Source organism: Helicoverpa zea, chromosome 15 (genome assembly GCF_022581195.2).
Source record: "Helicoverpa zea isolate HzStark_Cry1AcR chromosome 15, ilHelZeax1.1, whole genome shotgun sequence".
In the NCBI taxonomy this organism is placed as follows: Eukaryota; Metazoa; Arthropoda; class Insecta; order Lepidoptera; family Noctuidae; genus Helicoverpa; species Helicoverpa zea.
Genome location: NC_061466.1, coordinates 12,363,643 through 12,388,693, shown reverse-complemented (window position 1 = coordinate 12,388,693; position 25,051 = coordinate 12,363,643). Strand labels below are relative to the sequence as shown.

At 37.7% G+C, this 25,051-nt stretch overlaps 4 protein-coding genes across 4 annotated transcripts; 3 read left to right on the top strand and 1 right to left on the bottom strand.

The window, feature by feature from the left end:
* Positions 1–406: 406 nt before the first annotated feature.
* LOC124637084 (syntaxin-18) lies at positions 407–2,312 on the top strand. The gene is made up of 2 exons (XM_047173412.1): positions 407–1,323; positions 2,105–2,312. Exons 1-2 carry the CDS (start codon positions 529–531, stop codon positions 2,291–2,293), a joined length of 984 nt encoding a protein of 327 aa, XP_047029368.1. The 5' UTR covers positions 407–528; the 3' UTR covers positions 2,294–2,312.
* Positions 2,313–2,858: 546 nt separating this feature from the next.
* LOC124636879 (FAM172 family protein homolog CG10038) lies at positions 2,859–4,519 on the top strand. The gene is made up of 5 exons (XM_047173102.1): positions 2,859–3,183; positions 3,380–3,674; positions 3,754–4,108; positions 4,190–4,274; positions 4,349–4,519. Exons 1-5 carry the CDS (start codon positions 3,021–3,023, stop codon positions 4,426–4,428), a joined length of 978 nt encoding a protein of 325 aa, XP_047029058.1. The 5' UTR covers positions 2,859–3,020; the 3' UTR covers positions 4,429–4,519.
* On the bottom strand, positions 4,508–6,916 carry LOC124636878 (RNA-binding protein NOB1). The gene is made up of 2 exons (XM_047173101.1): positions 6,900–6,916; positions 4,508–5,964 (listed from the first exon to the last, which is right to left on the bottom strand). The coding sequence occupies exon 2, from the start codon at positions 5,872–5,874 to the stop codon at positions 4,591–4,593; it is 1,284 nt and encodes a 427-aa protein (XP_047029057.1). The 5' UTR covers positions 5,875–5,964; positions 6,900–6,916; the 3' UTR covers positions 4,508–4,590.
* A 126-nt stretch (positions 6,917–7,042) lies between these two features.
* On the top strand, positions 7,043–17,611 carry LOC124636877 (3'-5' RNA helicase YTHDC2-like). Its single transcript, XM_047173100.1, has 12 exons — positions 7,043–7,575; positions 8,113–8,339; positions 8,840–8,941; positions 9,351–9,497; positions 10,140–10,287; positions 10,941–11,088; positions 11,663–11,838; positions 12,162–12,295; positions 12,826–12,967; positions 13,843–16,151; positions 16,456–16,586; positions 17,050–17,611. Exons 1-12 carry the CDS (start codon positions 7,365–7,367, stop codon positions 17,201–17,203), a joined length of 4,029 nt encoding a protein of 1,342 aa, XP_047029056.1. The 5' UTR covers positions 7,043–7,364; the 3' UTR covers positions 17,204–17,611.
* The last annotated feature ends 7,440 nt before the right edge of the window (positions 17,612–25,051 follow it).

Sequence of the window (25,051 nt, the reverse complement as noted above, 5' to 3'; positions counted from 1 at the left end):
TGACACCAGGTCTTTTTAGATGAAATTTGATATTTGTGCTTTTTTAAACCGTATTTAATTTATTCGCCTATTTTATCTTTTTTTAAAGTGTCTAATATTTTCCTCATACTTTTCTCTATTTAATATTGCATAAATAATTTTATATTAACAAACAAAATCGATTATAGTGGAGTGCCATCTGTTGGTAATTTAAGGTATCTTTTAGATAGTAAATTATTGTTGTTTATTTTATTGTTGGGTTCAGTTTATGTACATATTTACATGACGTAAAAAAAGGCCTTATATATAATAGTTATATATAGATAGTAAATAGTTTCCGGGCCAAATAAAAGGTGGCGACTCTTCGTTTACTTAGCTGTCAAAATGTACGGAGTGTCCCCCCCCTGTGACAGATTCTTACTGTATGTCAGAAAGGTGTCAAATTGACATATTGATTGCAAAGAAATCAACAGCTGGGACGTGTAATTTTAGTGTTATTATAAAATACAATTGATTTTCTCTTCAGTTCTGTGCTAACTTGACACTAAAATGGATATCACACCATTATTTAGGGCATACATAAAGACAGTCAAAACTCGGAACAAAGCTTTCGGCATTCAGAGCCCTACGAGCGATGATAAACAACGCATACTTCGAACCAAGCCAAAAACAGCTTTCATGATAACTGCGAAAGATATAACTTCGCAAATTACAAGATTACGGGACTTTTTGCTGGAGCATCGGGAGAAGTACTTGAGTTTCTATGATAATGTCGTGGAGGATGAAATGACCGATGCGGAAAGAGATCAGATAGACACAGGCGCGCAAAGGATAATAAATACGTGTTCCCACTTGCTGAAAGAGTTTAGGAATGACAACCGCAAGGTAAACGCTGCTCCTCAGATGAAGGAGTACATGGAAGCAGTGGCCGACCTAATAGATATGTATCTAAAAGCTGTTTGTAAGATACACAGTGAGCTCAAAGCTTTACGGGTGAAACGAACTCTAGTCATGCGGAAACTTTCGCGTTTGGAGCTGCCTCAGACCAAGTCTAACATTCCGAACCCTTTTATTGTGAGCAAAGTTGCTGACAAGGATAATGACAAGCCTTTAGAGAAAGAAAATGATGAGTTGGAGGAGACTGATAATGTAAAGAAGATGGATTTGTGTGAGAATGATGTAGCCGTGCTGGCTGACGAGGAGCTCAGTGCTGAGGAGCTACAGATGTTTGAGTCGGAGAATGTGCAGCTGCTTAATGAACTGAACAGCATGACTGAGGAGGTCAAAGCTATTGAGAGCAAAGTTCTCCACATTGCTGAGTTACAGGAAATATTTACTGAAAAGGTTAATAAATATCTTCTTCAAATTAACAGGAACAGTAAAACTTGATCTGAGGGTATAGCAGTGTCCCAGCCAAGTCTCGAGCAAAGAAGGCAGTTTTCTCTATATTATAACTGTAGTGACTTGGATGATGCTTTGGCTAAATCCTCTAAATACCTATGCTGTTTTAAATTATTTTTTATGGTTCTGCTTGTGCTCGTCGTGGTGGCCTAGTGGGTAAAGAACCACCTCTCAAGTATGAGGGCGCGGGTTCGATTCCAGGTCAGGCAAGTACCAATGCAACTTTTCTAAGTGTGTATGTACTTTCTAAGTATATCTTAGACACCAATGACTGTGTTTCGGATGGCACGTTAAACTGTAGGTCCCGGCTGTCATTGAACATCCTTGACAGTCGTTACGGGTAGTCAGAAGCCAGTAAGTCTGACACCAGTCTAACCAAGGGGTATTGGGTTGCCCGGTTAACTGGGTTGAGGAGGTCAGATAGGCAGTCGCTTCTTGTAAAGCACTGGTACTCAGCTAAATCCGGTTAGACTGGAAGCCGACCCCAACTTAGTTGGGAAAAGGTTCGGAGGATGATGTTATGATGGTTCTGCTTGTGCTCATTACCAAGTTGCTATAACTATAATATAAAGAAAACATATGAAGTAGTCACTACATATTGATCAAAAATACCATCAGGCTTCAGATCTCAATACTTTTTATAATGGAAAGAGAGATTATAGAGACTTGTTTTTGGTAGTGTCTATTTACATAAAGTAACTAATAAACTGCATTGTTTTTACAGGTTTTACAACAAGAGCAAGACATAGACAGGATAGCAAACACAGTGGTTGGTTCCACAGAAAACGTTAAGGATGCCAATGAACAAATAAAGCAGGCTATTCAAAGGAATGCAGGACTTAGAGTTTATGTGCTTTTCTTCTTACTGGTCATGTCATTCAGTCTCTTATTCTTAGACTGGTATAATGATTAAATGTTGTGTATAAGAATCATTTGTTGTTGTTTTAAGTTGTTACCCTGAAGAACTGAGATGCAGTATTACAACAATATTGTTGGTCTAGTTCTCGCGTCGTGGACGCGTGTTTTAGTCGTTACGTTAACGTTGGTCGTACGCCTGACCTCTCCAGTTGCGTCGGATCAGATTATGAGCGTGAAAGAATAGGGAGTGCACTGTGTCTGCGCAAATATTTGTACACTACGATAAATATTGTCCTGCGCAGCTGGCTGATCTATTTACATGGGAACAGCCATGGCCAATCGATTATCAGGCTGTATATTTTAATTCTTTGGTCTTGACAAGGGCATCAAAAAAACCTCGAGATAAATCGTTCAGAAATATAAGCTGAGGAAAACAATTACCTTACTAAATTGTTTGGTTGTGAACTTGATTAATAATGCATTAACACCAATATATAGTAATAATATCTGATATACACTTTAGTACATTATTGGAGAATAATTTGAGTTCACATTATCGAAATAAAATCCTCAGACGCAATTCCAACTGGAATGTAAATTTCTGGACTGATTTTGTACGTCAAAATTGAGGATGATTTATTTCGGAATTTCCATTTCAAATTAGTTTTGTTTGTTTTTAAAATTGTGTTTTATCAATAAAATACACAATTTTTTGTTGCTATTTTTAACCAGTAGTTTAGTGCGCTCAGATTTTCGTTCGTGCCTGTAATAGCTACTGCTCCATGTCATTCAAATACTTTCGGAGGCTACGAGTTTTCTTCTCATCGACTGTTTTGCCGAAACAAAATTGGTCACAAACTTCCGGTCGCAGTTATTGTGTTGCTGAATCAGAAAAAATGGACGCTGTGAAGACTATGAAGGATTTGGGATATGCTTTCAATACCGGTAACCACAAACTTTTGCCTTATCAGCTTATCATTGAATATTTTGAGGTACAAAATGCCAAAGTTGAAATTGAAGCCCACTATCGCACCAATACTTTATTGATGCGTTAATAGTCTTGCCATAGTTATGTACTTTACGATTATAAATTCAGAGTGAATCCAAATAAGGATTTTCATATATAATTTTCCTCATACAGAAGGACAACTGCGAAAAATAGGAGTTGATGGCCAAATAACTGAGGAACCATTCCAGTTTAATGTCAGTAATCAACACCAGGAGTGTCAAGCACATTACGAAGAGCTTGGCAATGCGGTCACAGAATATGTGTATCACTTAATGGAAGCTGAACAGAATCTAACAAGGCTGCCGGTACCGAAAGACTCCAGTAAAGGCACCTTCATCTTTGTTTCTAAAGATTATGATCAGAAAGACGTGTTGGTAATTTTAATTCATGGGTCTGGTGCGGTCCGGGCTGGTCAGTGGGCAAGATCGTAAGTAAAACACATGATAAAATAACTAAATGTTTTAAACTTTCCCACAAATAGAATAAGTGATCTATTCTCATTTCAGACTTATAATCAACGATAACTTAGACATGGGAACACAGATACCATACATCAAGAAAGCCCTACAAAAGGGCTACGGAGTAATGGTACTAAATCCTAACGATAACTGCCAAAACAATGGCAAGAAAATACCAAACAGTAGTTCAGGCGAAGAACACACTAGTTACGTATGGAATACTTACGTAAAGAATACCAAAGCAACGTCAATAGCTATCGTAGCTCATAGTTACGGTGGCGTACTCACGGTAACGTTGGCAGATCAGTTGAAAGACGAATTTGAGCAAAGGGTCAAAGTCATAGCCTTTACTGACTCTGTACATGTGTATTCTAATATAAAGATTACGAAACATATGCAAGAGGTAATTATTGATACGGATATTCCTTTATGAAATACACAGTATAATATACCTTGTATCTATTAAATATTGTTGTGATTGCAGGCAGCAAGAAACTGGATATCTAGTCAGTCACCTTTAGATACTCCTATGAAAACTCCAGACTATGATATACCCAGGGTTTCAGCAGGTAAACTTTATACTGGTTTGAAAAAATGTAAACCATAAAGTTAATAGTTTCTAAGTAAACCTTTTTGGTTTCAGGTCATCAAAAACATGAGATGACCTCATATTCCTGCATGGAGTCAGTGTTCAAGTTTATTGAAGAAAAAGTGACGAAATAGTACTTGTATCATTGTGATTGTTGTTGTTATATGTATAAGAGGACGTTTGAAAAATGTATCATCAATAAAAATAAGAATATACAGTCTTTTAGATTACACTTTTATTTCCTATATACAATAATATTAGCCTATGTATCATAGAGCTTAAAAATTAGACATAAGTTACTTCTTCTTTCCTTTGCAAGAGTTTTTCATAATATATTTAAGGTCTTGCTTATTAGCTCTTACTCCTAAAACAGCTGATTTTGAGTTGACATCCCTCATGGCAAAAGGAGAGAATCCTGCAGTGTAATCAGGGTCTAAAGCATTAGTTTTACTCCTAGCCATTTTTGTGGCAAATCTCTTGTGAATATGCTGGTCTTCAGAAAGTATTGGGTACTGGAAATGTTGACCACCTCTTGGTGTGGGTAAGCTGAACTTCTTGCCCCTAGCTGTCAGTGGTTTCCGGCCATTTATGTGGATGTGCTGAACACCATCATCGTCAATACTCACACCAACTTTCTTTAAAGTTGAGTGACCACATTTTGGGCAGAAAACTTTAGTCATCACACTTGTAGTTTTGAAGCAGGTTGTGCATCGGAAAATGAATGTACGGAGCTGCCTAATGATCCTGCCATCTATTGAGGTGACATTGAGGCCAATTTGTTTGAGGACATTCTGCATAGCAAAGTCAGAAGTTATACAAGCAACTTCAACAGACTTTTCCTCAAACTCTCCTAGTTCCATTTCTTTCCTTTTTTCTGCCACATTTCCAGGTGTGATCCATTCTCCTCCATCGCTGTCTGAGTCCTCATCCTCTTCACTGCCTGATTCCTCTTCATCATCATTGACTTTTACAATAATATCATCAATATTAGCGTCCTGTAAGTCCATGTTCTTTATTTGCTCAGCTATTTGCTCTGCATCCTCTTCATCATTGTCATTGGTATTAGTTTCATCTGTAGGCTTCTGTTCTGGTACATTAGTAACATTCTTAGTCTTGACTTCTCCAGTTTCTTCATCCGTGCCTTCGGTAGGTTCACCAGTTTCCTGGTTCACCTTTTCAGAATCCTCATCAGGTTTTTCATTGCCATTAGAGTTGTAGTTCGATAGTCCTGTTACTTTGACAATCTTCTGCATTGTAGGATCAGTTTTGAGATGGTCAGTTCCAATTTTCTCCTTTTCCAGTTGGTAAGTGAGAGCCATAACTTTGATGTCAGTGGCCGAAAGACTGCGATAGTCACCGGTCTTTTTGGAGAACTCTGTGATGAACTTGATGTTTTCAGTGAATACATCTTTCACTACAAGATCGTAAGGAAGCACCACAAGCTTTCTCCGCTGTCTATCATTTGTAATTTCATCAATAACCTCTTGAACTGTGTATACATTCTCAGCTATGTCCTGCAAGCCAGCTGCTTTTATGAACGCTGTTGTGTCGACCACCAAATGTTTAATATTCTTCGGCATTTTGTTATATCACATTAGATATCCAGAAAATACAAAATAATATATCTCCAAAATACGTACGAATTCACGTGTTGAATTATTTTGACAAGTAGGGACACGAAAAAAGTATCGATGCTTTGTGGTATCGAGTACATTCCAGTTCGATACCGATACTTTTGTACTCGATACTTTGCAGTCGATACTTTTACTCAATAAGTACTTTTTCCCAGGTATCGTATCGAATGAAGAATTTAATTTAACAGCGCTTTCTAGCTCACTCGTTGAAATGTTTTAAGACACTCTGTCTTAAAAAAAGAAACGACATTTGATTTCTGGAGCCACCATAAGAAGTTGGCACACACTAAAAAACAGAATAATAAAGCAAGTTCTTCATCACAGCCTGAAATGAAGGATGAATTAAGCAACTACTTATCGGCACAGGTTTCGCCACTTTCAGTAGATCCCTTAAAACAATGGGAAGATATAAAAGTAGTTTTCCCAAAATTATATTAATTGGCACGAGAATGAATATATATCAATCACTGCGACGTCAGTACCTTCAGAACGATTATTTTCTAAAGCAGGAAGTACCATCACAAAAATTCGAAACCGCTTATCTCCAAAAAGGCTCAACAAACTTCTATTTTTAAGTGACTCTACGGAGGAGGAATGGGAACTTTAATCTACTACGCGGGTGAAACCGTGGGACACTGCTAGTTTTTAGTATACCTCAACTTAATATTGTTTCCTTTTGCTACATTTTCGATTTGTTTCATTCATTCTATTTTCCATTTTTCTATTATTCTATTAAATTTGTGTAGGTACCAATACCATTTGTTTTTTATGTCCTGCTGAACTGAAGTAAAACTGACATTATTTACTAACTGATATTGACCTAGCAAATTTTGATCTAAAAAGTACTCGATACCTTGAAGTATCGATACTTTTATTTCGATACTTTAATGAGTACGATACTTTGTTATCGATTCTACTCATGAGTACGGTATCGATACTTTTGCTTCGATACCGTGTCCCTATTGACAAGTGTTTTTTATGCTTTCGTTCAGAAACAGCAAGCAAATGTATCCCATTCAATCAAAAACTCGCTAGGGCTGTGCAATGTCTAACATAAATGAGATTTATTCGACTATTTTTTTGGCCATTGATCTTTTTAAACTTGGAATGCAAAAAAGAGCGTTCTTTCGTTTACTTACATCCTATTTGTATGCAGTGATTGCTTTTGTGTTCTTTCAATCAATGAGGTGAGCTAATTTTACTATTGTAGTTTTCAATCTCATAATCGCCAATTTTTTATAACAAATAGTAACTTTAGTAACGTGACGTCGTCGTGTCACCTCCCTCCATAAGCAAGAATTTATAAAAAATCGTATTCGTTTCGTTTTTCTTTCATCAATGTAGTTGCCTTCTTGTTAATATTTTGCCTAAAGTAAACAATATCTTAAATATAGCCTATGTGTAGGATATTGTGGAAAGCATAGTATAAGATAATAATGAGTTCTAAAAAGGGAAAGCGTCATGGAAACAAGCATTTTCCCATCGCTGAATCTGTGAGCATAGCACTGAAGATTCAGCTGGATAAGTTCATAAGTGATGAAAATGAGACTGAGCTAAAGTTCCCGACGTTCCTGTCGGCCCAGGAGCGCGGATTCATCCATGAGACTGTTGCCAAACTCGGTCTCAAGTCGAAATCGCGCGGGAAAGGTATGTTATTCGATGCAATAATATTTTGATTTGGTCTGATCTTACCAGATCCTGCCTAAATAATACCAGTAGTTGTTGTATAATTAATATATAATAAAATACAGTTTTCAATTCTATGTTCAAAGATCAAATAAGTATCATTCAATGAAAGTAGGTCAATCAATATCAAAATAAATACAAAATCTCAATTTGGATTTTGGATCATATTGTTTATATCCTAGTTATATTTCGATGAACTAGTAACTTAGAAATTACTTTTTAGGTGAACTAAGTCATTTATTAAGCTTATTTCATAAATAGTGCTAAATAAACAATTAAATTTCTGTTTATTGTGTAATACATTACATATTGTGGGTTGTACAAAAAAGGATCATTGATTAATGTTGTGAAATTTTTGTTTTTATATAAGATTCTCCAAAGTTTTCTTGAAAGTTGAATAATAATTTGACAATAAAAATAATCCAAAATAAAAAGTGTGTCCAATTATTTTCAGTTTTTTTTATTTCTTCATTAAAGATAACTAAAACCTCATTTCAGGTGTAAACCGCTACATAACAATATATAAAAGGATTGGATCAACGATAATTCAGAATGATGCCAAGCTCATATTGGACTCCAACATGCGGTGCAGTATTGCGGAGCTATGTAATGCATTCCCGATCACCAGCAAGGAGAAGGATGACCTTAGCAGTTGTCCAGAGAAGGAGAGGAGTCCACAGCTCACACATAAGAGTATGGGGCAGCTAAACAATGGGGTTGCACAGGTATTACAATATTTAGAGAATCAAGCTAAAATTTAATAAATTCTACTAATTAAGTGATATTATATCATAGCACTAGCCGTTTTCCCGCGGTTTCATTCGCGTCCTGTGGGAGCTACTGCTTGCACCAGGATAAAATATAGCCTATGTTACTGGCAGATAATATGGCTTTCTAATGGTGACAGAATATTTAAAATCGGTCCAGTAGTTTTTGTGTTTATCCATTACAACCAAACAAACAAACAAACAAAGTTTTCCTCTTTGTAATATTAGTATATAATAGATGAATATTTAAAGGTATAATGTAATTAGCTATAATTTAATTCTACTAAAATTAAGTGAGATCAACCTTATTATTCATCACCTCTTTTATGTTTCATAGTATAAGAGGTATTTTAACCAACTTCTAAAAAGGAGGTTCTCACTTTTCTAGCAGCTTGTGTCAGTCAATGAACTGTAGAAACCTCTTCCATAGCATGATATTCATGGTTTTTTGTTTTCAGGTCCCCAACACACAATACAATCCAGATCTTCTGAAGTTCAGAGAGAAATTACCTGTGTATGAACAGAGGCAGGACCTTATCAATGCAGTTCTTCATAATCAGGTGAGACTTGTATTTACATTGCTTATCTTATAATGTGTACATAGATAAGGATTAAATCATAAAATAGTCGCAATAATTATTTATTTTACCCTACAGTAGACCTACATTGACATTAACTTGTTTGTTATGAATCATAACAAACAATTGAGCTGTATTAGTGTGTATCATAACTTATGATACACACTAATACAGCTGGAGCAATTGATATGTTGTTTATGTTGTGAAGAATGTCTGCCCATGTCATATAATTTTTTGGAGGAGAAAAATATAACACACTCATAGCAATAGTCTAACGCAGATATCCTACCAAAAGTCGTCAGAAAATCCTTGTCAGAACAACAACGAGTTATACGAGTTACGAGTTATTTCCTGGGTGAGCAAATAATAATGATACTGCTCTTGTTCCCAGGTGATCATAGTGGCAGGTGCCACAGGCTGCGGGAAGACCACACAGCTGCCTCAGCTGGTGCTGGACTACTGCCAGGAACACAAGCAGCCAGCCCGCATGTACTGTACGCAGCCCAGGAGGATATCTGCTGTAGCTGTCGCAGAAAGAGTAAGTGATACTGCATACTTCTTGGTCTATTTTCTGATGGACAGGACTGTGGTGTTTCACTACTACCATTTACCAGGTCAGCCTATCTTGTGACAACTGTACTGCTTTCTACTGGGTAGTCTCATTAAAACTAAAATTGTATTCTTTGAGGGAATCGCCCAAAGTTATTATCAAAATGTAACATTCAATAAAAATAAACATACGAGAGATAATTATCAAATTAGGGAAATACCTTATTTTGTGGTAAATCTTGTCGTGTTCTTAATCGCGAAAAGGGGAACTACCTGATAGTGTCCAATAACTGAAGCAAATTACTAAATAATTGGATATAAAAAGCTGACATTAGCAGGGAAAGTCCCTAAGATGATCATACGCATCAGTCTCTTAGGGGGGAAACCTCTGATATATTCTGTAATAAGAGACTATTTTTATCTCAAAACTGGATAACTTTTAACACCTATATCTATTCTAAAATTGCTCGGATTAAAAAACTCCAGAACAACTTAATTTTTAACCAATATTCTTTGACCTTCTAAAATGATACGTCGCACTTCTATTCCCCATACATAGTAATGGGCGGATAAAACTAAATGTTTTGATTTGCGTCAATTTCACCAAATATTTACCCCTGTATCATTTTAGGTAGCGTACGAGCGCATGGAAAAGATAGGCCAATCAATAGGCTATCAGATAAGGCTGGAGTCCCGCGTCAGTCCACGAACAGTGCTCACTTATTGTACCAATGGAGTGCTGCTTAGAACTCTTATGGCCGGAGATACTTCGTTAACAGGTCAGTTCTGTCATATTTTATGTGTATTTTTACGATAATTTAGTACAGGTTCAGGTCTTTACAAATTTATTTGCCTCTTAAGATTATACTTAAAATCGGTATGTATAGAATCAGAACTTCTATAAAAAGTCCTAGTTAAATTACTGTTAGATTTTAGGCATTGCATTTATATAAATGACATAACTTGCGGCTGATGGTGTCTGAATTTCGTTTGATCACTATTTCCGCAATCTCCGTCCATCTTCAAGTTATATACAGTAATTGTCAAATAAATTTGCTTCTCTGACGTCAGCCATTTGACACCTTGCGCATGTGCAATAATGTTTTGTAGCAGCAATGATATTTTAGATTAAGAGAAATGCATTCAGATCTGACATATTTGGGCAGCGGGATTGTTCGAAAGAGTTACCGCGGCCCTGGTATATAGAGAGCTTAAGAAGGGACATTATGGGTTTTAATCAGTAGGAGTTTGACACTCGCTCACGGGCGCTGCACCCACAGCGGGAGTGGTCATTTGATAATTTGCCATAAAAAAGGAGTTACATATTTAAAATCAAACCGCTAAAATACTTTATCTCTAATGTCCACACCCCATCTCCAAATAATTCTTTCACAAATCCGTCAATTTCTGTCTCTAATTTCTCCTCGTGTAGGTGTAACCCACATATTCGTGGACGAAGTGCACGAACGTGACAAGTTCAGCGACTTCCTGCTGATCGCGCTGCGCGACGCTCTGCCGCGCTGCAAGGACCTCAAACTGGTCCTCATGTCCGCCACCATGGACACTCAGATATTCTCCAGGTAATTCACAACATCTTCTTCTTCCTGTCCCGTTACCAATTTAATTTGGGGACGCCGCAATATGTCTTTCCTTTCGACCCTTTCCATTCCTGTAACTCGTCATACTGATAATCCGTTCTTGTTCATGTCATCTTTCAGGCAATCTATTCATTTTTTTTCCTCTCCCACTCCATCCATCTACTTTCATTTTTAGCACACACTTTGTTGCGTGTCATCCCTCACCATTACATGTCCTCTATCTTTTCTGTACCTAGTGGTAGCACTATGTATGTGGATGTAGATCCAGAGTAATAAAATAATTCCTCGCTTTATATGAGTGATATTTATCAATATGCTTCTAGAAGCGTAATGGTAAATGGCCCATTTTCGTATTTAAAAGTCCTTTTTTCAAGGAAAGTGAGCGAAAAAAGTGAAACCTGGTATTCAAAAATGTAATTTTTATTAGAAAAAAAAAACTTGCCAGAGTTTGGTTGCCAGAGCAAACATTAGAAAAAAGATTTTACATTTTAGCATTTAGCTTTATGCTACAAAAATCGACTTTCTTCATCAATACAATTGACCATTTATCCTTTAGGTACTTCAACAACTGCCCAGTAATAACAATACCGGGCCGATTACATGAGGTCCAACGTTATTACTTAGAAGATATTCTGAAGATCTCACAATACAGGACTCCTAAGATGGCGCAAGTTGAGAAGGAACTTAAGTCCAAGCTCAAGAGTGGACACAGTTATTGGTCACATCTTGAAGGTATGTATGTTGCTAGATAGTTGGTACTAGATAGTTTCACTGACAGAATTGTTAAAAATTTCGTGCCATATATCTATGGCACGAAATTTTTGATGATGATCTATCGATCATTATTTATTGTACACCAAAATAATATTCTTTATATTAAGTAAATTAACGAGTAACGACACAGGAAATCATAAACGCAAAGACAAGTACAATCGGCTGTCTTATCGCTAAAAAGCATTAAGCAATTTCTTTCAGACATCTTTTGGATTGATTTTAGCTGTAGTATTGATGTTGGGTAGTTTAGGTTGTTTCTTTATAAATTAAAAATATTCTAGGTCAAAAACAAGAAGATGTTGCAAGCAGTAGTAGCAAGGAAGTTATAAAGGAAGACAAAGAGAGCGTTCTCGAACCTTCTCTACAAGCTGATATGGACGAGTTCCTTGACGAATGCTTTAATGAAGGCTCATTGGTAAGTACTGCAATTTTATTGATTTTTCATAAAATATTTTTAAATAACGTTTTATATACAAAAAAAAAAAACATTGCGACAAACTTTTTTTTATTATTTGCAAAAAAATATGCAGTTATAAGCTTCTTCTTTTTCTTCTTAACGTTTATCCCGTCTTGTGATTGGGTCCGTTTTCCTTATATCCTTCTTCCACTTCGCTCTATACTGGACATCTTCCTCGAGTTCTCAGATTTTCATATCTTTCTTTACGACACTCAACCACCGCAGTTTTGGCCTGCCTCTGCGCTTTTGACCTTTTCTTTTGATCTTTTGTCAAGTTATGCAGTTCTTTAATAAAATCGTGTTTAAATGTCATATAGGATTTTATCTGGGAGTCGAGACCTAAAATTTAGGAGGCCTTTCATATTGTAGCAACAACGTGTCGCTTTTATGAAAGGGGGTCGGTTTGGGGGTGTTGTCCTTTTGTAATTTTGTCGTGAAGAAGTGCTAAATACTAGCCTAGTTTCAATGAATGTTTTTCCGTTTTTCAGGACTCGTTCACGCAGTTGCTATACATGTACATGTCGGAGGGTGTGCCGGTGCGGACGCAGCACTCCCGCTCGCGCCGCGCCGGCCTCATGGCGGCCGCCGCCCGAGGCCTGCCCGAGGCCTGCGCCCAGCTGCTGCACATCGGTGAGTCACATGTTAGCACTCGTTCACGCAGCTGCTGTACATGTACATGGCGGCCGCCGCCCGAGGCCTGCCCGAGGCCTGCGCCCAGCTGCTGCACATCGGTGAGTCACATGTTAGCACTCGTTCACGCAGCTGCTGTACATGTACATGGCGGCCGCCGCCCGAGGCCTGCCCGAGGCCTGCGCCCAGCTGCTGCACATCGGTGAGTCACATGTTAGCACTCGTTCACGCAGCTGCTGTACATGTACATGGCGGCCGCCGCCCGAGGCCTGCCCGAGGCCTGCCCGAGGCCTGCGCCCAGCTGCTGCACATCGGTGAGTCACATGTTAGCACTCGTTCACGCAGCTGCTGTACATGTACATGGCGGCCGCCGCCCGAGGCCTGCCCGAGGCCTGCGCCCAGCTGCTGCACATCGGTGAGTCACATGTTAGCACTCGTTCACGCAGCTGCCGCTATTAGGGGTGTTAGGGAAAAAAAAACTAAATAACAAGGTCATATGTCATATGATAAAATGCCATATTTGAAATATAATGCCATTTTGATGTAAATAGGTCTCTTGAAACATTGACAACCTATGAAACAATCCCTTCAAATCTTATCCATTACTCCCAAGCAGAAACTATAATACATATTTGCAGCCATACTTGCCTACTTAATCCCTTTTAAAAAGTAAATATTGATAGATAAAGCTAGTCATTTTGTAGTATTGTTCACAATATAATCTACATTTTCTTGAAAATTTTATACCATTCTTGTAGCATTCAGTGTTCAATCAACCTACTTCAAAAATGAACTCAAACTAATATTTATTGCACTAAACCCTTGTAACTCTCTTAGTCATTACCACAACATAACATTTCAACAATATGTTCTAGGCGCGGACCCTTCAGCAAAAGACAAAGACGGTAAAACGGCCTACGATTACGCCATAGAGAACAACCACCCCGACTGCGCCAAAATATTATCCACCTTCAATATTAACGACGAACCTAAAGAAAATACCGAAGACGATAGTGCAGCCGAAAACTTCCTATTAGACGTATACCACCATACATTCTCAGAAGAACTCATAGACCATGATCTAATGCTAGCCTTAATAAAACATATACATGTGAATCTGCCTAAAGGAAGCATCTTAGTATTCCTACCAGGATATGATGATATAGTGACTTTGAGAGACATGATACAATCCTGCACAGACATGAATGTGCTAAAATACCAGATATTTACACTACACAGTAATATGCAAACACTAGACCAGAAGAAAGTTTTCAATCCTCTGCCTAATGCAAGGAAGATTATCATATCTACGAATATAGCTGAGACTTCGATTACTATAGATGATGTGGTGTATGTGGTCGACTCTTGTAAGGTGAAAGAGAAGTATTATGAGTCGAATGGCGGTGTTTGTACTTTACAATGTGTGTGGACGTCTAGAGCTTGTTGCCAGCAACGAGCGGGCAGGGCCGGACGGACAAAACCCGGACATTGCTTCCATATGTGTTCCAAACGACGTTTTAACACTCTCCCTCTAAATTCCGTGCCTGAGATACTCAGAGTACCACTTCAGGAGTTATGTCTGCACACAAAGTTATTGGCTCCGGGTAACACTCCTATAGCGGATTTCCTATCTAAAGCATTAGAACCTCCATCGTTCCTAGCTGTGAGGAATGCAGTGACGTTACTCAAAACTATCGGAGCATTGACTCCTATGGAAGATTTGACGGAAATCGGACAGCATTTGCTAGATCTGACAGTAGAACCAAAGTTAGGCAAAATGCTGCTTTACGCTTGTGTCATGAAGTGTCTCGATCCAATTTTGACGATAGTATGCAGTTTGGCAAACAAGGAGCCTTTCCAAATATCTATGAACCCTGAGAACAGGAAGCGTGGTAGTATGGCTAGAAAGGAATTTGCAGCTGACAGTTATTCCGACCACATGGCGTTGTTAAGAGCCTTCCAAGCCTGGCAGACTGCCCGAGCGAATGGAACGGAAAGAGCGTTCTGTGCTAAGAATTTAATATGCGGAGCTACCATGGAAATGATTGTAGGATACAGATCACAACTACTTGCTCAATTAAGAGCCTTATGTCTGGTCAAAGCTCGAGGTTCGGGAGATATTAAAGATGTTAATCTGAATTCAGAGAAATGGCATGTTGTTAAAGCTGTGTTAGTCAGTGGCTTGTACCCGTCAATAGCTCGCGTGGACAGAGATTCAGCCTCTCTAAGGACCTCAAAAGAGGTTAAAGTGGCTTTCCATCCTAGTTCAACATTACACCAAGGAGGTGGACTGACCGGGTCACAGAAATCCGTGCAAAATCTCCCAACTGACTGGGTCGTGTTCGAAGAAATTTCTAGAGCGGGGAGGTTTTGCTTCATCCGTTGTAATACTCTAGTGACGCCATTAACAGTAGCGTTGTTCGGAGGTCCATTAAGATTACCTTTGGGTGCTTTAACACAGAGGGCCAACCCTCCGGGATTGTCCAGCGATTCAGATAGCGAGGCGGATGAAAATAATGCTTCGCCGGACACCGCAGTTATTACTTTAGACGATTGGATGGCATTCACAGCGGATGCATCAGACGCCATCAGCGTTTTCTACCTCCGACAAAAACTCTGCGCTCTAGTCATAAGACGCATGTCCAATCCTGCTAAACCTATGACTCCATTAGACGAGCAAATACTAAGCACAGTTGTACATATCATGGGCTCGGAAGAAAAGAATGTAGGTCTTAACCAGCCTAGTGGAATAGGCCAGAGACCGAAGCCCTTAACAGTAGATTCACCAAACTGGCGGTCTCGTCTCGAGAATGACGACCAATACCGCCACGATAATAATAAGTATTATCCCCAATATAATCAAAATGAGGGAGGTTTCCCTGGAGGGAACTTTTATAATAATGCTTACGGGGGTTATAGAAACGGCCAAGGCCGTCCCGGCGGTTGGAGGAACGACGTTCCTCAACCATTTTCTCCTCAATCGTATAGTGGTCCAAAAAGCCCTATGTCGCCAAACGGTAAGACCCTGTTGGCGAATATAGAGAAGTATGGAGAAACTGGAGAAGGCAATGTGCGCTACTTCGTGGCCAAGGCAGATGATCCGCATAGTGTGGAGGTGGCTCAGAGCACCGGCACGTTCCCATTCACACAGAGTACGGCTAAGAAACTGCAGAAGATTAAACAGGTGAGTTTTTGTATTTTTTGTGTTAACGATATTAGTTTCTTGAAAGGAAAAAAATATAATTTAACTTAATTTTTACCAGACTTCAAAAAAAGAACTCAGTTTGACCCGTTTGTGTATGTTTGTCGGCGATTGTCTCGTGTTTGGCTGAAACGCTTTTGATGCGGTGTTCAGCAAAATGTTTGTCAAACTTGGTAGAATTTGAAGATTTTAGGTGTATTATTGAACTCGTTTTTTTAAGTTTTTATGTTTTTTTTTTCGAATTTTGTCGTGTATGTTCTTCATAGTGAATATATTGTTTTGCCAGGAGGGTACCCGCGTAATAGTGTTCTTCTCATGCGCGTCTGCGTTCAAGTTCGTGGGCTGCGCCGCGCTGCTGGACAACGCGGGCGCGTTAGACTGGCTGTCCACGCACCACGTGCCTTACCATATGGTCCGGTAAGTTATGTTCACGTATATTTAATTACTGTTATATTGATTTTTACTCATATTTGTGATTTAATTTGTGAATTGCTTTTAATTACTATTTGGTCTCCTATCCTTCGTGTCGAGTCGAATCATATTTGTTAATATTTGATGGATCGAAAATCATAAATTAAATACAATTTAATACCAACATTCTGAAAGGAAATTAATTATCACTAAAATAGTCATTAACTAAATAATTTTTGCTGGAACGTTATGTTTCCAATGGTACAGTCTTACCAAAGGGTATCAGTTTGCTCGGGTAACTAGGTTGCGGAGGTCCGATAGGCAGTTACTCCTTGTAATGTTTTACATGGAGTGACTACGTATTTGACTTGGTACACTAGTACTCAGCTGCGTCCGATTTGACTGGAAGCCAAACATAGTTTGGTAAAGGCTATTCATATGATGATAACATGTTGCTCCTCTCCTACAGAAACATCGGCAACTCTCTAGCAGGCGGTGCCCGGGTGTGTGCAGCCCGGGACGGCGCCGAACTGTGTGCCCCCGCCGCCCGGGCGCTGCTGGCCGCGCACTCGCGCCGCCGCCACCCGCCCAGGCCCATACAGAAACATGCACCAGATATGTGAATATACTAACCTATAGTTAGTACTCCTTGCTGTAATAACATCGGCTCGACCAACATTTACCAATAATACCTCTTAACATTATCCGTCAAACATCAACAATTTACTAAGACCGATCCCTAAAGTAGCCTATTAGGGCTTGTACGCACTGTCAACTAGTCGTCAGCGACTGTGACTTTCATTAGTTTAAATAAGGTGTTTCGGTCGCCGAGGGACTGAATCGCCGCCGACTAGTCGACAGTGCGTAATAGCCCTTAACATCGAGCATCAACCTACGGCCGAACACTAAAGGTCATGGCACATTATAGCGGCAGCGCAACAGCACGGCTGCAGCACGGCGTCGCCTTGAATTAAGACTACGGCGAGGTGTAAGCTTGCTGTCACAGCAAACTCAATATTATTTTAAGACAGTTATGATTGAACACGACGCAATGACGTTGTTTCGCTGCCGACTCGGAGTCGGCACGTAATGAGCATGCCGTCGGCGCGCTGTACGCATGAGGACCGCTCGCTTGCAGCACGCGGGCGGCGAGTCGAGTTGTGTGGAAGCGGCAAGCACGCTGACTGTGAGTCGTTGGCTTTTTCATATTGACATTACGAAATATATTATAAAATACACGATTTAATGCTCTAAATTGAATGACAACTTAAATGCTGGTGTGGAGCCGTGTTGTTGCGGTGCCGCTATGCTGTGCCATGACCCTAAGGGTCAATTCCCACTGAAAGAGCAGCGGCCGGCAGCGGCCGTAAGAGCACGGACAATGTAAGAGCGCGGTGCCGCGCTCAATCACTTGCATTTGAGGCCGCTGCCGGCCGCTGCCGGCCGCTGCTCTTCCAGTGGGGATTGACCCTAAGACTTTAACAATATATATATGTCAACACTAACCGATAGTTAGTTCATACTCGAAGCTCTTAACATCTGCTTGACTAATAAATACCGATAATACCTCTTAACATTATCCATCAAATATCAACAACATCTTCGTATAAGCGGAAATGCAAGCAATTTAGTGGTAGCCTCTTAACATCCATCACCTACAGCCAAACACTAAGGTACCGGCAATACCTTTTAACAATATAAATCATACCAACATAGCCACGTCGACATCTTGCCCCAACACCTGCACAGCGAACAAGACAAATGAGCAAGACCAATTTGTCGGTTAATTTTGTTCACTGGTTATAAACAACACAATATACATCAAAGTTAAAAACCACCTAAACGAACCAGTTCACACTTAAGTAATCAACTCTTAAATAGAATCAATAAATCAAATCGTTTTGACCTTTATTGCATGCGACAATAGACGACTGATCATTTTGTCTCCCTCACTCGAAAGTTTAGGAACACTGTTATTCGATTTACATTTTACCGGTCTGAAGTCAACCATTTCACGCTTTGTGTATCTGCAAGCAACTTCACAGCGGCAAAGTAAGTTATCCAAAGCTTATAACTCGACAATGTACATAATATAATACTGAATTTTTCAACAACTCTGGCTTTAGTATAAGGTTTATTTAAACCACAGTCTCCAAAGTTAATGGTCTAAAGCTATTATTATACTTCGGCCGTTCAGAGAATGCGTTCCTGACACCTATCAGTTAGTCACGACTAGTGATGGGCACAACATAACACTGAGTTCGTTACCGTTCCTTCAAAATGAACCGCCGCATTATTTTAAGATTATTTTCGTTTTAAATTGGCGGAATCATTTGTTTTATATTTTAGTTATTTAAGTGGAAACCAAAAAAAGGTAATATTCATATAATAAAATTGTTTTATTTATTCTTTGTTACAAGTACATTGAATTGAATGTGCGAACAGAATATTAATCAGACTCCGATTTGCTTGAGGAGGTGGTGTCTTCATCATCATCTTCGCCTACATGTATAATTATATTATTATCAATAACAGAATCAATCCTGATATCTCGGTCTAACAAAAGCCGGGTAATCAAATAAAAACAGATCGAAAACACTTGAAAAACGTGGTCTATGCGCACGAAACGACAACGGACGACTGTTTTAGCGTCACAAAATGGCGGCCCATAACGCCATTTGGGGTTACCATTTTTAATCTAAGTATAAAAATGCGGTTTGGTCATAGTTTTATTTTTATATTTCATAAACGTTATAATTAAGTCTTATAGTCCATTATTTTCCAATTCTTAAAAAGAAAATCAAAACGTGTTATTTTATATTATAACTGTATAAGAACAGATTACGATACTTGCCTGTTATTTTTAGCACAGCACTACAAAATATAAACCGCTGACATAACCTTGTAATAGCGCAGTATAGATTTAGAAAAATATTGTTTACCAAGTTATTTGACACTCAGTTTGGCACAAAATTATAACATTCATTGATTATTGATATAATAATGTTGTTTTAATGCTCCTCAATTGTTAAAACGGTAAACAACCAGCAAAAATATTTTTATCGTAACTGCAACGCCATTGCAAAGTTACGTCGTCAGTTCAATCGCGACGTGTCAGGAACGCATTCTCTGAATGGCCGAACTATAGGCTAGTACTATTTGCGACCAACGTTTTATAAGGCGGAAAACGTTTGCATCGTACATCTAAAGAAAAATAAGGATGTGCCTGATATCGATTTAAATGATCGAAACAAGTTATCGATATAACAACTAAATGAATTATAGTAATTGTATGACATAAATGACTGTTAATTTATTTAGTTATAGATACATGTTTACCCTCTCATAGGTAATATATTTTAAATGTTACTGAATGAATGTTAAAATATCATGTAAGTCGAATAATAAATGAAATATAATTCTCTGATTAGTTAATGTTGAATTATTACTGTAAAGCCCCAAAAAACTGCCCGACTTCGATAAATTTTCTACTTGTGTAATTCATTTTTGAGCTTGGCAGCCCTATATTGTAAATGTTAGTAACGCATTTAAATTATAATTGTTCAAAGTAAGAATAAATCCAATAGTTTAAAATACATCACGTATTTATGTCTATGTTTTTATCTCAGCTTACCTATGTAAATGTTTCCATAGACATTTTAGCCCAATTTTGAAATGCACTTTTCTAAAAGTAACTAATGAAATTAAATATTTTTCTGATCGATTCTCCAATTGATTTGATTTTTAATAATATAAAGGAGATGGCCAAAAAAACACCCAGAGTCGACAGGAACTTCATATGTATGATTGGATTCAGTATAATTTGTGGATTTTAAAAAGTATTTCAAATCATCTAAAAACCATGGGGTTCTCTTTTTATAACGTTTTTTCGATCAAGATTTTAGTTCACAAAAAAGTTTGCTTTTACTGTTTGATGTTCGTTAGAAGTTGAATGCAGACTCGTGATTGGACCGTTTTACATTGCTAAGTCATTTGTTATATTTGACAATGTCACATGGCGCGATTTTCAAAGACAATTTCTCCAAAAACATTTCATAGCCAGTTGTGAAGGTTGCATGGAACTGCGAAACCTCTCCAAGTAGGTAAGGTCGGTGCTTAATCTTATCTGGAGTGGTTAAATACAAGACCTTTTAATCACCAGGCCAACTCTGAAACTATGGGGTTATTACTAGTGGCTTGTATAATGTTAGTTTACTTTGCTTTTTTATGTCCCTTGATGGCACCATCAAAGGTCTATCATAAAGAACCTATTGGTAACCATTTCATTGCTGTCGATTCTGGGTTTTTTTTCTATGAAAATTTGGCCATCTCCTTTAAGATATGTTACTTATTTTAACCTGTTTTAATTGTGGTTTAATGTTGGAGTTACCCCTCCATGTTGTAAAACATAGTTTAAAAAATCTTGGTTTACACAAAAGATTTGTTAAACTGTGTTTAGGGGCAAATGTTTGGATCTCTCTTATAATGGATGTGATATGATTTAACATTTAAATAACCTTTGAAAATGTGAGAAACATTTATATAGAGTTTATAATGTTCTGCCTTTTCGGGCATATAATGTTAAAAGTATGTATGTTGATCACTCTTTAAACTCGAGATAATGCAATGAAATAATAATTTTATCGGTATTTTTGTACCCTGACATTCTTGTAATAAGTACATTCTAGACGTAGATGTAACCATTTTGTAGATTTCCCTGAATAACCGTTGTAGACAAAATGGGTACTTATATGTTTCTATAGAACTTTTGACTCGAAAAAAATATGTACAGAATATGCTGTTCTAATGTCGATAAAAATGTAATGTACCAATTTTTTATCGACTTTTTGTTTTACTTTTTAATAATACTTGTACTTACTAGGACCAACTGCATGGGTCTGATCGATCTATGAATAGCACAATTTTAAATGCGAATAAACGAATTTTATGAACTACAATAAATTATTATTATTCATACCTTTTTAACGCGTACCTTAGAGAATACGGTAGCTGAATTTTCATAACCGTTGCTTTGTTACGTTTGAAAAATAGTCTAACACACTATTTATAAATTTTGGGTCATTATTCATACTTTAGGGATGTGCAATTGTATGCAAATTATCGATATTTATGATTCAACTGAAACTGACCCAAAATTAAGTTGATGTTAACCAAGCTCACAGTTTTAGGCAATAAACGCAAGTATTGTAACTTTTAGAATCGATAATAATGTGATTTTCAAATTTAGAGATATGTCGTAAACTTTATCGATACTAAAAATTGCAATAATTTCATTAATGTAATAGTATTTTCATTGTTGGACACTAAATAAATATGTATTCCGAACATAGTGCACAGGTAGTACTAAATACAAAGTTTCTTGCCTAGTTGTTAATATGCGTCCCTTGATATGCGTCTACTTCTTGCAAACCAGATAGATTTTGTCAGAAATAGAATTTTAAAATGTAATCTGTATGAATGTTAACTTAAAATAAATGTATTTTTTTCTGTGTTTTTAATGAAAATTTGTTTTATAATTTCGAAGACTGAAACATGAAGATAGATGAGGATAAGTCTCCAATTTTATAAAACAAAAATAAGTAGATAATATTTGTGAAATACTGTATATTCTTACTGTTTGTTTTAATTACTGCATTGGTATGTTACGCAGTATTCGAATTTGGCGTGGCCTAATATCCGAGTATAACAAGAAGCGAAAGATTTCAGTGTGAGAGCATTCTATTTCTCACACTTTAACACGTTTTCAATATTGCTTACACCTAAAAAAAAAGTAATATGCGTCCTGTAATACTAAGAAGCATCTGACCGATAGCATTGTAGTTTTGTTTCAATTGTATATAATTTCGATTTTAAGTACAAATTACACAGCAATGGAAACTTTAAACCATGCCAATCATGCCATCTTCATGCCTTTACTTCCAATGAAAAATGTTAGCAACATATTTTTTCGATATAACACATACACATCGATAACTAGCTTAGCACAACCCTTACGCAAACAATTTTGGCCGTAAAGCCATGTATTCACTGGGAAACAATGTTTCAGATACACAGTTTCTGAAACATCACGTAGATGTTTACAGCAACAATGTTTCGGAAACTGCCGTCCACACCGTCAGATGTTTACAATATGTCGCCCGAGGAAGTAGTGTTGTTGTGTGGTGCCTACATTTATTTGCATAAGTCCATTTCTAGTAAAAAGAAAAAGAAAAGAGAAATTACTTGCTATGAAGACATTTATTTGGCGTTTATAAACAAATGAAATACGCGTCCACACTTGTATCCATATGTTGCGCAACTGATTTGTTTCTGTGCTCCCCGCCACGGGTGGGGAGTAGAGATGGGTAACTCAGGAGTGATAGATACAAATGATATGAATCATTCCATTTGAATCAGTCACTCTTCATATCTTTACATATCCGAATGTGTCAGTAGTTCAGTATATCTTTCTTTACACCTCACTCACTCGTCGGTCATCGCCTCGGGTACTAACTAATCTGTGGCGTCGGATAGCTTCGTCGCGCGCCATTGGTTGAACGTCAAGCGAGCCGTCTCGCTCGCACCCATACGATTACGAATGTCGTTACTTTGACCACAATAAGTTGACACCCAATAATAAGTTGTTAACTCTATTGCTCACGCATAAGGCTTATAATTGTTTGTCCTTAGTGAATATTTCGGTATTATAATCTTGTCAAATCCGAACAAACATGTTTTGACTCGAAATACACATTTTGGACTAAAATTTAATTTTCACGTAAATAATTTCGTAGGTAGACAGTCCTAAGCCTGTGTAAAGTATGAAGGGAAATCAGAAGGCTATTTCTATTTTTATTTTCTAATACTTACTAAACTAATGCTTATACTCAATACTAGATTGCGATTGACTATTCATTGAACTAATTAACATAAAAGTAGGTTGTACCTACAGTCATAAGAATACTATTTTTTTTTAATTAGAAAAAAGTTGTTCAATCGCAACCGCTCAATATATCAGAAAGATGCAAACAACAACCAACCTATCACTATATCTGAATGATCTATTTGAATGAGTGAGCCGCACACGAGTTGCGAGTTTAAACGAGCTACTGAGTTATACTGAGCTACTGATATAAAGATATGAAAGAGTGATTCATATCCCAGTGATTGAAAGATGCATATCTATCTTTTCTTTTCAATGACACATTTTGCCCATGTCTAGTGGGGAGCACAGAAACATTCGATAAACACGTAGTGTTTACAGAAACAAAATTATATGTTTCTGAAACAAAATTATTTGTTTCAGAAACACGTAGATTTTGTTTCTGAAACAGTGTTTATAAACAATTGTTTCTCAGTGAATACATGGCTTAAGCCATTGAATTTTCAAGCGGAGAACGCAACTTTTCAGTACTATGTATCGGTTAAGGTAAATGATTCATACATTAATTTTTACGGCATTTTTTTGTGTCTTCGGTCTATATAAGTAATATCCCTGCTTAACCAGATGTCGCCTCAGCCTGCCTCGCGTGATCCATCTTTAAACATTCATAAATGCATTGTACGGAGTTATGGACTCCTAGTTTCCTATTAGGTTGTGTACATATTGTTTGTGATAACTGTTTTAATTTTTCATTTCCTAAATAAATTATTTTTAAGTTTTAATTAGTATTTTATTTGACCTCATGAAAATCATTCTCTCTTTTAGCATAAGTCAAATTTACGCCAAGGGAATTTTACGGTGATTTAATCATTTAATATTGCATACATCATCATCCTCCGAGCCTTTTTCCTAACTATGTTGGGGTCGGCTTCCAGTCTAACCGGATTCAGCTAAGTACCAGTGCTTTACAAGAAGCGACTGCCTATCTGACCTCCTCAACCCAGTTACCCGGGCAACCCGATACCCCTTGGTTAGAGTAGTGTCAGACTTACTGGTTTCCGACTACCCGTAACGACTGTCAAGGATGTTCAATGACAGCCGGGACCTACAGTTTAACGTGCCATCCGAAACAGTCATTGGTGTCTAAGATATACTTAGAAAGTACATACAAACTTAGAAAAGTTGCATTGGTACTTGCCTGACCTGGAATCGAACCCGCGCCGTAATATTGCATACAAGTAATGTTAAATTCCTATCAGTAAGCAAATCAACAGACATTATTGAAATTGATGGTGCAACTCACCAATAATGTGACAAGTTTCATCCTGCTTCTTCAGGTTCAAAGATTACAGAAATTCGCATTCCTATTGCATCATTAATTATCACTATACAAAATAAATCAAATATCATAACGACGCCCGCTATCTTCCCTGAAGTACGCCGACACAATCAGTACTAATTATGTCAGTCTACATTCTTCAAACACATCAATGTAACATCAACCTTATTCCCTAACAGTAAGGTAGTATTTGCTTTGATAGTGAATAGGGTGGTAATATCAACTTTATTCTCTCACAATAAGGTTGTA